At 43.0% G+C, this 13,476-nt stretch overlaps 1 protein-coding gene and 1 pseudogene across 1 annotated transcript; both read right to left on the reverse strand.

The window, feature by feature from the left end:
• Window positions 1–1,270: 1,270 nt before the first annotated feature.
• LOC107534772 (cytochrome b-c1 complex subunit 8 pseudogene) lies at window positions 1,271–1,491 on the reverse strand (annotated as a pseudogene).
• A 4,306-nt stretch (window positions 1,492–5,797) lies between these two features.
• On the reverse strand, window positions 5,798–9,503 carry JAGN1 (jagunal vesicle mediated transporter 1). Its single transcript, XM_016209976.2, has 2 exons — window positions 9,364–9,503; window positions 5,798–7,783 (listed from the first exon to the last, which is right to left on the reverse strand). Exons 1-2 carry the CDS (start codon window positions 9,450–9,452, stop codon window positions 7,321–7,323), a joined length of 552 nt encoding a protein of 183 aa, XP_016065462.1. The 5' UTR covers window positions 9,453–9,503; the 3' UTR covers window positions 5,798–7,320.
• Between the last annotated feature and the right edge of the window lie 3,973 nt (window positions 9,504–13,476).

Raw genomic sequence — 13,476 nt, forward strand, 5'->3', positions numbered from 1 at the left:
GCCTTCTGCATGCCCCCTACTGGGGATGGAGCCTGAAACCTGAGCATGTGCCCTGATGGGGAATCGAACCGGTGACCCCACACTGGCCAGGCAAGACCTTTTCTTATTTTTTTTTCTTATTCTTTATGCTTCTCCAATGCCTAGGGGTGGATGTCATGAAATAGGTGCTCTGTAATTGAATAAATGTCAATTATAATAGCAGTTTATCTGTTTCACATTTCACAAAACACTTTCATATTTGATCCTTGTAATTACATTACAAGACAGGTGGTAATTATTGTTTTCATTCCATAAAGATAAATAAGCTGAAAGGAACGTTATTTAGTCAAAGTCAAGGTCTCTAGCTTAGGGAGCTCCACTGCTGCCAGCCTCTCACAGTTCAATTCTCTTATGGTCTCTCCTTCCACTGTCTCATCTCCCTCTGCTTCTGGGAACTCCACAGGGTCTGCCTGACACAGCTCTGTCTTTTGGCCTTGGAGCCCATCACTGCAAACAAGTCAGTAAGATATGAGGGGAGGGAAGAGTGGTCTGGCCATACTAAGGATTAATTAGGGAGTCTTCCCCCTAAATTGTTACCTAATCCACAGTGGTTTAGATCTATATAGATTGTGCATTTTTTTATATCTTATTTTTATTTTTTACAATATAGTTAGATTTTTATTATCTCTATTATGGGAGCAGAGGAACGGGAACCTCCACACAGTCCATGCTACCCACAATTGGCCAGCTTGCAAGAGTAGCTGCAGCTACTTTCTTGTAGATTATACTGTGGAACAAGGGGTGAGCCTCACTCCTTCACCAAATTACCAGACTAGCCAAAACTGTTCAGGGCTCATCTGGGAAAGAGAGTTCACTAACTTGAATATTAGCAAGTCACATCAAGGACTCTGCTAAAAAAAATGCAGAATCACAACATTGCAGCTCATAAGAAGTTTAGTGTGTCTTCAAGACACTATACAGCCCAGCTGAGTGTGGCTAAGTGATTGAGCATCGACCTAGGATCCAGGAGATCACAGTTCGATTCCCTGTCAGGGCACATACCTGGGTTGAGGGCTCGATCCCCAGTTGGGGGCGTGCAGGAAGCAGCTGATCAATGACGACTCTCTCATCATTGATGTTTCTCTCTCTCCCTCTCCCTTCCTCTCTCTGAAATCAATAAAGATATATATATATATTTAAAGTTTTTTAAAAAAAAGACACTATACAATGTAGACTCCTCTCCCAGAGAATGTTTTTTCAGAGACATGGAATCATCTTCCAGGTGAGTTGCTCATTTGTCATTTTCATAGGCAGCTGGATTTTTCCTCTTGGATTTCTCAAACTCCTGGGTCCCTCATGTGTAGACAAGATAAATGCCTGAATGCTGCTCAATATGTTGGGGATGTCCTTGCTGAAGTAGTGCAAGAAGGTGCACTGCTTGAAGGGTGACGAGCTGTAGGTGATCACATGCTGCACCCGTGACAGCTTCCCAAACTCATGGCCCATGGTGGCAGCGGAGGAGCTGGGGTCACCTCACCCTCCACAGTCACGGGGTCCACCGACCTCCATCTGATTCCGGAAATTGCATTTTTCAATGTTGGGTGGGTGCATGGGTGCATGAAGTGAGAAACTTGGTTCTGTTCTTTAATACACTCTTTTTAAAAAAATTTTAATCCTTACCCAAGGATATTTTTCCCATTGCTTCAGAGAGTTGAAAGAAGAAGGGAAGGAGGGAGAGGGAGAGAAAGAAACATCAATGTGAAAGAGACATGTGGGTTGGTTGCCTCCTACAGGGGCCCCACACAGGCCCCACCCAGGGATCAAGCATGCAACTGAGGTACATGCCCTTGGCTGGAATCAAACCTGGCACCCTTCAGTCTGCAGGCTGATGCTTTAACCACTGAGCCAAACCAGCCAGGACAATACTTCTCTTTTCTTGACCCCTTATATCTTCTGATCTAATTCTCATAATAAAAATATTTTATTAATTGCTCCCTGATCCTGGCTAAGATATGGTAGGAGAAGCAGAAAATAAATAAATGAAGACACACATACACAAGAACAAAAAAGAAAGGAAAAGGGAAAGGAAAGGAACATGTAGAAAGGAATAAAGATGAGAGAGAAAGGAAGACAGAAAGAGAAAAGAGGTGAGAAAAGGTCTGCTTTTATTTATTGTCTTGCTGGTTTACTTATTTCTCTATTTCTTTATTTTTTAAATGTACTTTAAAAAATTTTACTGATTGATTTTAGAGAGGGAGAGGAAGGAAGAGAGAGAAATATCAAGTTGTTGTCCCACTTATTTCTGTATTCATTGGTTGATTCTTGTATGTGCCCTGACCAGGGATCAAACCCATAACCTTGGAGTATTGGGACAATGCTCTAATCAACTGAGCTACCTGGCCAGGGCTGCTGGTTTACTTACTTATTGTGGAGCTTGTTTTAAAAAGGATTTAAGATAAAGAGCACAGTGGGCAAAATCCAGCACACCCTGGGGAAGAGGAGGGGATCAGGTCAACATTTGCTAAATTCCTCCTAGCGGGCTCTGGGCCCTGTGCTTTGCCCATGTTATCTCGTTTTATTAGTACAACTACCTTTGAGGTCAGTTTATTAAACCATTCTGCAGACTAGGAAACACTAGGAAGATTAAGTAACTTGTCCACACACAACAATGAAGAGCTGGGAGTGACCACCATGTCTTTTAGGCTCTTTCTACCAAAACACACTGCTTGAGAGCTGTGGCATGTCAGAGGGTTTCTGGGCACTGTGTTCCACAAGAAGTACTAGGTTTAGCATGTGATGCAGTTGGGTTAACAATGTGGAGGAAGAAACTGGAGTAGTTGGACAAAGGAAAGTAGGTCTTTATGATAGTTTATTATCAGTTGTCAGAGTTCTAGGAGAGAAGAGTATTTAGCAAGTGTCAACAAGGGAGGATTAACTCTGTGGCTTGAGTAGGAAGGAGGTAGCCAACTGGAGTAAAGGCAACACAGGTGTGTGGCAGGCCTGCAGCACAGAGGCCTGTCCGGATGGAAGGTGGCTGAGGCCCGTCTCACCTGCGGTTTGAGTTGACCTAGATTTCACACTCAACTAATCCTTACCTGGGGACCAAGCCAAGGGCTCAGGAGGCACCTATGCATGCTCAGGTACAGAGTACACTGTGGTGACCCTGAGCAGCCATTTCTCTTGACAGCACTTTACCTATGCATGGACTCTAGTCAGACCATGCAGTAGCATCTCCAGGCTCTTCCTGTAATGGCCAATTGCTACAGTTTATTGGGACTGTGCTTACTTTTGGGGCTCCCTGGGCAGGAAGACCCAATCAATTAGACCAATGCACACCAAAGTGGACAAGTATCTCTTCCTCAGTTCTGCTCTTCCAGAAGGGATCAGCCTCCAGAATTCTGATGCAAGACATTATGCCTAAGACAAGAGGTAGAAAGTCCCAATCTGGGAGGGGAAGGCCAATCAAGGGAAGGGATTGTAATATTTAGTAAGCACTTACTATGTAACTGTCCATATACATTATTTTACTTAATCCTCACAACAACCCTGGGAGGTGACTACTATGATCCACATATGTCAGGTCAAAAAAAAAAAAAAAGAGGCTGAAGTATCTTGCTTAAGGCAAAAGGTAGTAAAATGTGTGGCTAGAATTCCAACAGAAGTCAGTCTAATAGCAGAAACTGTTCGTTTCACTACACCACACTGCCTTTCTCATGGACTAGATGCTTCTAAGGGTCCTTCCAATGCCTACTCTCTAGTTCTGTAAATATCAGGGAATAATAACCACTCCTCACATTTATATAGTGTTACATAGTTCACAAAGCACTTTCACAATACTTCACCTTATTTGATCCTCAAAATAATCCTGGGAAATATGGAGGGTTGATCTAGCTGTGATTAGTAGGTGCATTGGTACTTTAACCCCAGTCTTCTGTTCTAAATGCAGAGCTCTTCCCACTAAATGCTTCAGGGAACACTATAACCCTGGGGCAGGAAAAAATGATTGGAAAAGCCCAGAAGAGCAGAATCCCACAACCTAACAAGTAGGAAAATAAACCAAGTGGTGCTTTTTTGGGCATTGATGGTAATTTTCATAATGGTCTTCAAAAGCACTCCAAAACTGCAAAGTGCCATTCTAATAACCAAAGAAATTTTTACTCTTTAAAAACTAATATTATTTGCATTCCAATTTGAAAATTAGCAATCTGTCCCTGGTGCACCTAGCCCCATTATCCACACATTTCCATCTGCTCCTCTCTGCTCTCCAAATTCTACACCTCTTTTAGTCTAGAACAGCGATTTTCAACCTTTCTCATCTCATGGCACATATAAACTAATTAGCAAAATTCTGCAGCACACCAAAAAATATATTTTTTGCCAATCTGACAAAAACAATAGGTATTATTGATTTACAAAAAAATAATTTTTAAAAACCTACCCTTTTTGCTCTAAAGTGACATTTTAAAAAATCAGGTGCCACCCTGGCTGGGCAGCTCAGTTGGTTGGAGTGTCTATCCTGTACACCAAAAAAGGTTTCAGGTTCTGTTCCTGGTTAGGGCACACAGGTTGTGGGTTGTGGGTTCAATCCCCAGTCAGGGGTGCATGCAGGAGGCCACTGATCAATGTTTCTCTCTCACATTGATGTCTCTCTCTCTTTTCCTCTCTCTAAACATGTCCTTGGGTGAAAATTAAACTCAAAACCAAATCAGGTGCCTGTACTTGTATCTAAGGATTTCTGGTAACAAGAATTAACCAATCATACGCAACCTTATTATGAAACATGGCCAATCAGATGCAACTGTTTATCGTTTGAGACGGGGCACTCACACCAGACCGCTATTGTGTTGGCTGTTGTCATTTTTTTATTTGACAATCTAAGGGAATAGAGATCAGTGCCCCTGACTAAATAGTCAGGTGTTGCATGTTTTAAAAGTTCTTGCGGCACACTGGTTGCAAATCACTGGTCTAGTTCTTTCCTCTGTGAAATACATTCAGACTTTAGTCTACAGCAAGACAAGTTACTTCATTCAATAAGTTCAGAGTGCATACTGTTAGGTACTGAGCAAGGGGTGAGGAAAAGACATATATATAAACTAATAATTCTGTCAACAAGAGGTAAAAATTAAAATGTCATGTAAATCCAAAGAAAGAACTCCCACTCCTTGAAGGGAACAGAAGGCTCCAGAATTACCATATAAACTGGGTCTTGAAGGATAAGTAATAAAGGCGTAGAAAGGGGAAATCATTAAGCAAAGAATACTGGGAAAACATGGAACCAACATGGGGATTCATAAGAGGTTCTGCTTACTGTGTGGTGAGAGTATTGGGAGATGATGCAGGACTGCTGCATTAAGACCACACTTTGGAAATCTCTGAAAGAGATTAAGGAATTTTGGTTGTTCAAAAAATAACGGCACATAGTAGGGACTTATGATGATGATCCAGAGCTATGCTCTTGGTATATTCACTTGCACGTAGGGATGCAGGAAGAACGAATATGAGGTAGAAGGTAAAGAGTTAAGTTTGAGACATGATGAGTTTGATTTGATAATCAGGACATCTAGAGGAAGAGATTTTGCAATTAGAAAGAAAGTACTGCCAGTACCTAATAGTGACTGAGTACATACCCAGTGTTCATAGAACAAAAGAATGACTATAACTCTGTAGAGGGCAGAGATCTGCAGTTAAAGATTTGGTATCATCCACTCAGAGACAATAAAGTCAAGTGGATAAGAGTAAAGGGATCCTAGCCAGTGTGGCTCAGTTGGTTGGAGCACCCTCCTGTACACCAAAAGATCGCAGGTTTGATTCCGGTCAGGGCACATATCTAGATTGCAGGTTTAGTTGCCAGTTGGGGTGCATATGAGAGGCAACCAATCAATGTTTCTCTCTCCCTCTCTCTAAAAATCAATAAACATATCCTCAGGTGAGGATTAATATATGTAAGAGTAAAGGGATACACATCTTTCATGCAGTATTTACTGAGTGTCACTTTTAGATGTGAAAGGGCCTTTAGTTCACAGATCTCTTTTCACTTCCATTTTTAACTTATCTGCTCCACACCATTAAATATTGTGTTCATTAGTTGTTTCACATTTCTATCATGTTTCACCTAGACTGCACATTCCCTGCCTGCAGGGATACTTTAAAATTCTTTTGGATACCATAATATAGTCCCCCCCGTTATCTGCAATTTCACTTTCTGTGGTTTGTTACCTACAGTCAACCAGTTCAAAAATATTAGAAGAAAAATTCCAGAAATAATTTAGAAGTTTAAATTGTGCACCATTTTGAGTAGCATGACGAAATCTCACAGTGAGACCACATTCACATAACTTTTATTACAATGTTATAATCATTTTATTATCGTTGCTAGTATCTTACTATGCCCAATTTATAAATTAAGCTTTATCATAGGTATGTATGTATAGAAAAACCATAGTATATACATAGGGTTTGGCACTATCTGCAGCTTCAGGCATCCACTGGGGATGATCTTAGAATATCCCCCACAGATAAGAGGGGGTCTACTGTATCAGACACATAACTGACACTGGTAACACTGAATGATGAACATGAATACACAACCAAAAGAAGACTCTATAACCCAAGCTGGATAAATGAGAATGGACATTTTATAGGTGGAGAGATTAAATATATGGCCCATGACAGTTCCTGCTAATCAGCTACAGGGTGGGAACTATGACTTACGTTCCTTACACCCAATTCACTTCTCTATGGCCACTGCCAGGTTTCTCAGGGAGCTTCCACCTATCTCTTGGTGTCTAAAGCCACTCATGCAATGCACCATTCACACTGTTAAATCCCAAACACAAGGCACAGGGTGGACAGGGCAGTTATAACTTTATTGAGGCTCTTTTTAATTAAAACGCTTTGGAGTAGAGACCATAGCCTGCAGGGAAAGCAGTCTCCTAAATGTTTCCTCCCAATGACTCATAGATTGAAATAAAATTTGGTTGATTCTCCATCTCCTCCAGTCTCGGTGGCTAAGGGGTAATGGATGGAAATGGAGAGAATGACTAAGAGGAAAGGAGGCTCAGTCTTAAAAGAAAAATCCTGAAGGGCTTCAACTTAAACTAGCTGAAGCTTGTTTTACAGCTATTCTTCACCCAGTTCCAGCCAACCAGGAATAAGTTATAGTTTTCCCACCTCAGCTGATAATAGTAGCAGCTTTCTGGAACTTGGGCCTAGTTTGTACTAGTTGCCAACATCACAGCTGCCAAATTACCGAAGGAGATTTTAGAACAGCTCCTCTACCCTCTCATTCCTCTCAATAGGAGGGCTAGGCTTCACCCCAGAGATCAGTCCATCAGAAAGGCTTCATTTACGCTTCTTCTCCTGTGTGCTGGTGAACCAAGAGTCTAGGAGCTTCTTGCTGTAGTATAACTGCCAGGCATGCACTTGAACCGCCAGCACCAACACCAGGTACATGACGGAGACAGCAGAAAAACCAAAGAGGAAGCGGTAGGCCTTGCCATGGCGATAGAGCTGCTGTGCAGCAGGGAACATCTCCATGCTGCCATAAATGAGGGGAGCGATGGAAAAGAGTCCCATGCTGATCATAGAGAGCACCAGGTAACTAATGTTGTTGCGGGGGAAGGAGAGGAGGCCCAAGAGAGAGGGCACAATGCTCAGCAAATACGGGTACTCCCACTGATAGGGCATGGCCACCTGATCATGTGACAAGAGCCTCAGGTGTCCCACACTCATCTTGGCAACCAGCAGCAGCCACATGACCAGATGCACGTAGATCAGCTTCTTGATTTCATACTTGAGGGTCACACTGTGGGGCAGAGCAGAGGGAGAAGTTCCTTTCATTCAAAATTTTCTAACCAACTATATGCCAGGCAAGTATACTGGACAATGGGGTACAAATGTGAGTAAGATCTAGTTCCTGCCTAGAGGCTGGGCACAAGGAACAGTGGAAGAAAAATTAATAGAAAATGAAATGGAAGAGCTCTAGTAAATATATTTTGCAAGATACATGGGATCACAGGAAGCAGTAATCAATTCTGCTTGGGATGGGACATCTGAGAAGGCTATTTAGAGGAGGATGATATTTAAGCTAGGCTCTGAGGGGCGAAAGGAGATGGGCATTCCAAGCATAGGTAATCATATGCAGGCAAAAAAACAGGCATTTGTGTTCCAGGAAAGTCAGTGGTTGGGTATGGCATGAATACACCATAGGGGGGGAGCAGCAGGATATGAAGTTGCAATGACTATGAATAGTCAGTTTAAAGGCAAAAGAGTAACTCAGCGCTGTTTAGAAAAATGACTTTGCACCCTAGGAGTATATAGCACAGAGGAAGGAGGTACTGGCAGTGAGGAAACCAGCTCAAGCTGCTCATACTTCTCCAGCTAGAGTAGACTGTTTCATCTAAAGGAAGTACATTATTTTTTATTCTTCTAACTCTCTAGGGTCCTAAATATATCCTCTTCACATCCTGGAGGACAGTTTCTGCCCTAGGTAAGCATAAAAATACTTGCTTGGATTGTGAGGTGCCCTTAGGCAGGGGTCTTAAGGATAAGACTGAAGTGAGGGTCCAAAGAGCTTACCATTATTTAAAACTCTGGAGACAAAGATGCAAAAAGCATTCTGGATAAATGGGTTTAAGGGGGAACAATCTTTTTGAAATTTTTATTTTAAAAATATTCATTACAGAAAGTGTGAAAAGGTAGGAAAATCAGTCATCTCTAGGCTTCAAGATTCATGAAGACAGGAACCAGGTTTTTTGTTTGTTTTGATAATAAGCTTTTTTATTGAAGGTATAATACGCATACAAAGACCAGGTCTGCTTTTGCTCTCTATTATATCCTCAGTGCCCAGCACAAAATGCCTGATGGGTATAAGCTCAATACGTGTTTGTTGAAGGGGCAATGTAGAAATACCGTTTAGGTGGGGGTGTTTATAAAATTCACTTTAGGCACGGAAAGCTAGCTTTATGGTCCACATTCCCCAAAAGGGCCCCTAATATAACAGCTACCATGTATTGGGCAGACTCGATTCTGTGTTAGATCTTATGCAACGAATCATTAGCTCACTAATTCTTCACCCAACCCTAAAAGGTCGATGAAAAAAACTGAGACTCAATTATAAATTAGGGTCCCAAGGTCACACAGCAGGGCCAGCATAACCATGACTGGAGCCCCTCAAGGCACAGGGCGACCGAGGGATGGACCCAAGGGAGTGCCTGGGCTTTCCAGGATTGGAGACAGGCCCTGGGCCGTCTCGGGAGGAGGGGACTTGGCAGGTGAGCGTGGAGTGGCTGGGGAGTAAGAGCCTGAGGCCGGGGGGCGTCGCTTCCCAGGCCCGCAGGTTCCGGCCGGGGAGAAGGCCGCACTGCTCCTGGCCTCACTTCATACCTCATCTGGTAGTGCATGGCGACGCGCTCCCGGTGCTGAAAGTCGCTGCCGTCGGTGCCGGCGGCCCGCGGGCCTGCCCGAGACGCCATTGGCGCTGCCCTGAACCCCGGAGTCCTTCACGCAGATCCCCTACAGCCCGCAGATCCCCTACAGCCCGCAGACCCTGTTCGCGCCGCCTCAGCTCCAGAATCCCCGCAATCACACGGTTCTGTGAGAACAACTTCCGGCCTCTCTGTCTCTGGAGGACCGACTCTGTGGTCACTCTCCTCCGGCGCAGGCGCACGCGGGTTCTCCCGCCCCGCCCCCGCCGCCTGTCCAGCTGGAGAGCAAGGAATGAACCTGGTCCCCTCCTACCCGCACCCCACCTCTCACTGCCATATTTTTTGCCTTCTGCGTGGAGCAAAGCACTTTTGAGCACTTTCAGTTTCTTCCTTTTTTTAAAATATATCTTTATTGATTTCAGAGAGAGGAAAGAAGAGGGAGGGAGAGAGAGAGAGAAACATCAATGATGACAGTCATTGATCCGCTGTAGCCCCGGCAGGTGCCCTGACCGGAATGGAACCCCCATCGCCTGGACCCTAGGTCAATGCTCAACCGCTGAGCCACGCCCAGCCGGGGGAGCACTTTCAGTTTCTTAAACTCTGAGTTTAAGAGGCCGCTGTCCCCACTCCACAGATGGGGAAGCTGATGCTTGGAAGGGTTCTGTGACTTTCCCAAGAGCACAGGTTACAATCTCGAAGTATCTCCCTGGATTACATAATCATTGCAAAAAGAGAAAACGGTAACTTTGGGGAAAACTTGTGCGCATCCCCTTAACCAAGTAATCAAAATTAATTTGACACCTTGTACCACGCAGCATCAGTTCTGTGATATTCCTGCCCAAGATACTTAACCTGGATGGAATCGTGAAAAGATGACAGATAAACTCAAAATGTGGGACATTCTACAAGATAACTGGACTGTACTTTTCAAAATTATCCAGGCTGTGAAAGGAAAATAAATTATGTAGAGGAAAACAGTTGAGTGGTGATTGCCAGGGGCTCAGGGAGGAGGGAATGTGTTTTCTGAAGGGTATAGAAATGAAAAGGAAGACAGGAAAAAGTTCCCGAGATGACTGTGGTGGTGCTTGCACAATAATGTGAAAGCACTTAATTTCACTAACTGTACACTTAAGGTGGTTAATTTTATGTTACTTACATTTTATCCCAACGCAAAATAAATACATTAAATAAGAAAAATTTAGTTGTGTTATCCAAAAAAAATTAAGCATCTTTTTATATGTTTAAGGGTCATTTGTATTTCATTTCCCTGAACTGTGTTCATATTCTTTGCCCATTTTCCTACTATGTTGTTTATCTTAATTTATATAATAGATAGAAGGGGAGGGGGAAAGAGAGGCTGACCTTTTGTTTACAGTATTAGTTGCAATGTTTTTCCTACTCATTGTATTGAATGAGTAGGAAATGAGTTTTTCCTACTCATTGTATTTGACTTTACTCATGGTATTACAAGTTTAACATGTAGAATATATTTAATGTAGTTAAATGTATAATTTTTTAAAAGATTTTTTATTTTTAGTTTTGTTTTGTTTTTGTTTGTTTGTTTAGAGAGAGGAAGAAGGGAGAGGGAGAAATTGAGAAACTTTGATGTGACAGCAAAACATCAATTGGCTGCCTCCCTGCACACCCCCTACCTGGGCATGAGTCCTGATTGGGAATCAGAGTGGCAACCTTTGTGCTCAGGATGAGGCCCAACCAAGTGAGACACACCAACCAGGGGGAATGTGTAATTTTTTCTTTTTTTTGGTTTCTCAATTTTGACTCAGCTAGACCTTCTCAACTCCAAGGTGTCTCAAATGATTTTATGCTCTTCAGAGTTTGAGAACCATGCTCAGACATCTGCCTTACCCATTAGAATGTGACCTCCTCAAAGAGAGGGATAAGAACTGAATCATCTGTATCCCCAGCAGCCCACTATGCCTGGCATAGTGTAAAAGCTCAAGAAAAGTGCTGTTGAATAAATAAATTCCAACTGAGCCAAAACCATCCTCTTCTAAGCACTGTAAAGAATCCTCAGGTTCATTCTCCCATTTCTTCCCTCTACCCCTACTCCTCTGGCAGATATTCTCTGTGTTTGGCTTGTGGTTATTTTTGTCTTTACTGTGTACAGGGTCCACGGTGCACCTGGTATTCGTCAGGGCCAGACTGCTTCTGAGTCATCCATTTGTCTATCAGCCTATCATGGGACACCAAGCACAAGTGAATGGTGAACGTTCAATAAATGTTTGAGGTGTGACTGTCCAAGGGAGGGGCTGCAACCCTTTCCCCAGATCTCTCCCCCTGAAGTATTTGTTTATATTTTTCTTCTGGCTCTTGGTCTACCTTAAAGTTTAGTGATTCACCTTAAAGTTTAGCGATTCGTGTTCCTCTTTCCTCATCCTGCTCATTTCCTTCTTAAATTCTTTGCACTGATGTTTCCTATGTCTGGGGAGAGGGAGTAGTGTCCCCCTCCAGGACTTCAAAAGACTGGCTTCCAGGCCCAGGCAGAATGCCCTAGACTGAATGTTTGTGCCTCCCCCACCCCCAGTTCTTCTGTTGAAACCTAATCCCCAATGTGATGGAATTTGGAGGTGGGGTTTTTGGGAGGTGGGATTAGTGTTCTTATAAAAGTGACTCCTTTGCTTCACCACAGGACACAAGAGAGAAGAGGGCTGTCTGTGAACCAGGAAGCCAGCCCTCACCAGACCCTCAATCTACTGGTGCCTTGATCTTGGATTTGCCACACTCCAGAATTGTGAGAAATAAATTTCTGTTGTTTATAAACCACTAGGATATGGTATTCTTTTACAGCAGCCCACATGGATTAAGACACTCCAGGGCTTCAAAAGACTGACTTCTCACCAGTCAGGATTTAGCTGAAAGCTTCCCTCCCCTCGGAATTTCCTAAACCCAAGGCCAGTCTAGCTCTCCAGCCATTTGTTATCATATCACCTTGTTTTGTTTTCTTCCCAGAACATCATTACCTGGAATTATTTTGTTTATTTGCATATTTGTTCATGGTCACAGTTCTCCCCCTCCTCCAGTAATGTCAGCTCCTTGAAGTGTGAGACAAGGCTGCCTTGTTTCTTGGTATATTCTTAGCCCCTAGGAAGGGTGGCACATAGTACGTGACTAATAAATAGTTGTTGAATGAGTGAATGGTTGCCTGGGAGCTCCTCCAGGAAAGGATTTAGATCTAAGTAATAATATTAGTAGCAGTAGTAGTAGTTATAATAGCTATTTATTGAGCCTGACAAGTGTACTAAGCTCCACACCAAGTACATTTCATGATTATCTCACTTAATCTTCACAGTAACCCAGTAGGGTAGGAGTTATTTTTAATCCCCATTTGTCAGATCCAAATGAAGCTTAGAGGAGTTTCATCACACGGCTGATTTTTTTTCTTTTCTTTTTTTTTAATCTTCACCGAGGATATTTTTTCCATTGCTTTTTCAGAGAGAGAGGAAGGGGGAGAGAGAGAGAAACATCGATGTGAGAAAGACATGTCAGTTGGTTGTCTCCTGCACATCCGCAGGCTAGGGCCAGGGATCAAGCCTGCAACAGAGGTACGTGCCCTTGGCCAGAATCGAACTGGGCTCTTCAAGTCCGCAGGCCAACTCTCTAACCACTGAGCCAAACTGGCTAGGGCAAGACTGCTGATTTTCAAAGTGTTGTACCTAAGGAGCCACAGCTTCAGTATCGCCTAGGAATCTGTTAGAAATATACTTTCTTAGGTCCCACCCCAGACATACTGAGTCAGAAACTCAGGTGGAGCCCAGCAATCTGAATTTTAACAGACCCTCCAGGTGATTCTGTTGCACTAGTGTGAAAGATGAGCTTGGACTCTTTAAAAAAAAAAAAAAAGTATTATTGGATATAATTTATATACCATACAATTCTCCCACTCAAGTATGCAATTCAATGATTTTTAGTGTACTTATAGGGTTGTGCAGCCATCGCCAAAACAAAATTGTGATTAGATTAATGAATTAGAACATTCTTGTCTCGCCTGAAAGAAACCCCGTAACCATTAACAGTCACCTTCCATTCCCCAGCCCCAGCCCTAAGCAACCAC

This window comes from Miniopterus natalensis, chromosome 15 (genome assembly GCF_054644295.1).
Source record: "Miniopterus natalensis isolate mMinNat1 chromosome 15, mMinNat1.hap1, whole genome shotgun sequence".
In the NCBI taxonomy this organism is placed as follows: Eukaryota; Metazoa; Chordata; class Mammalia; order Chiroptera; family Miniopteridae; genus Miniopterus; species Miniopterus natalensis.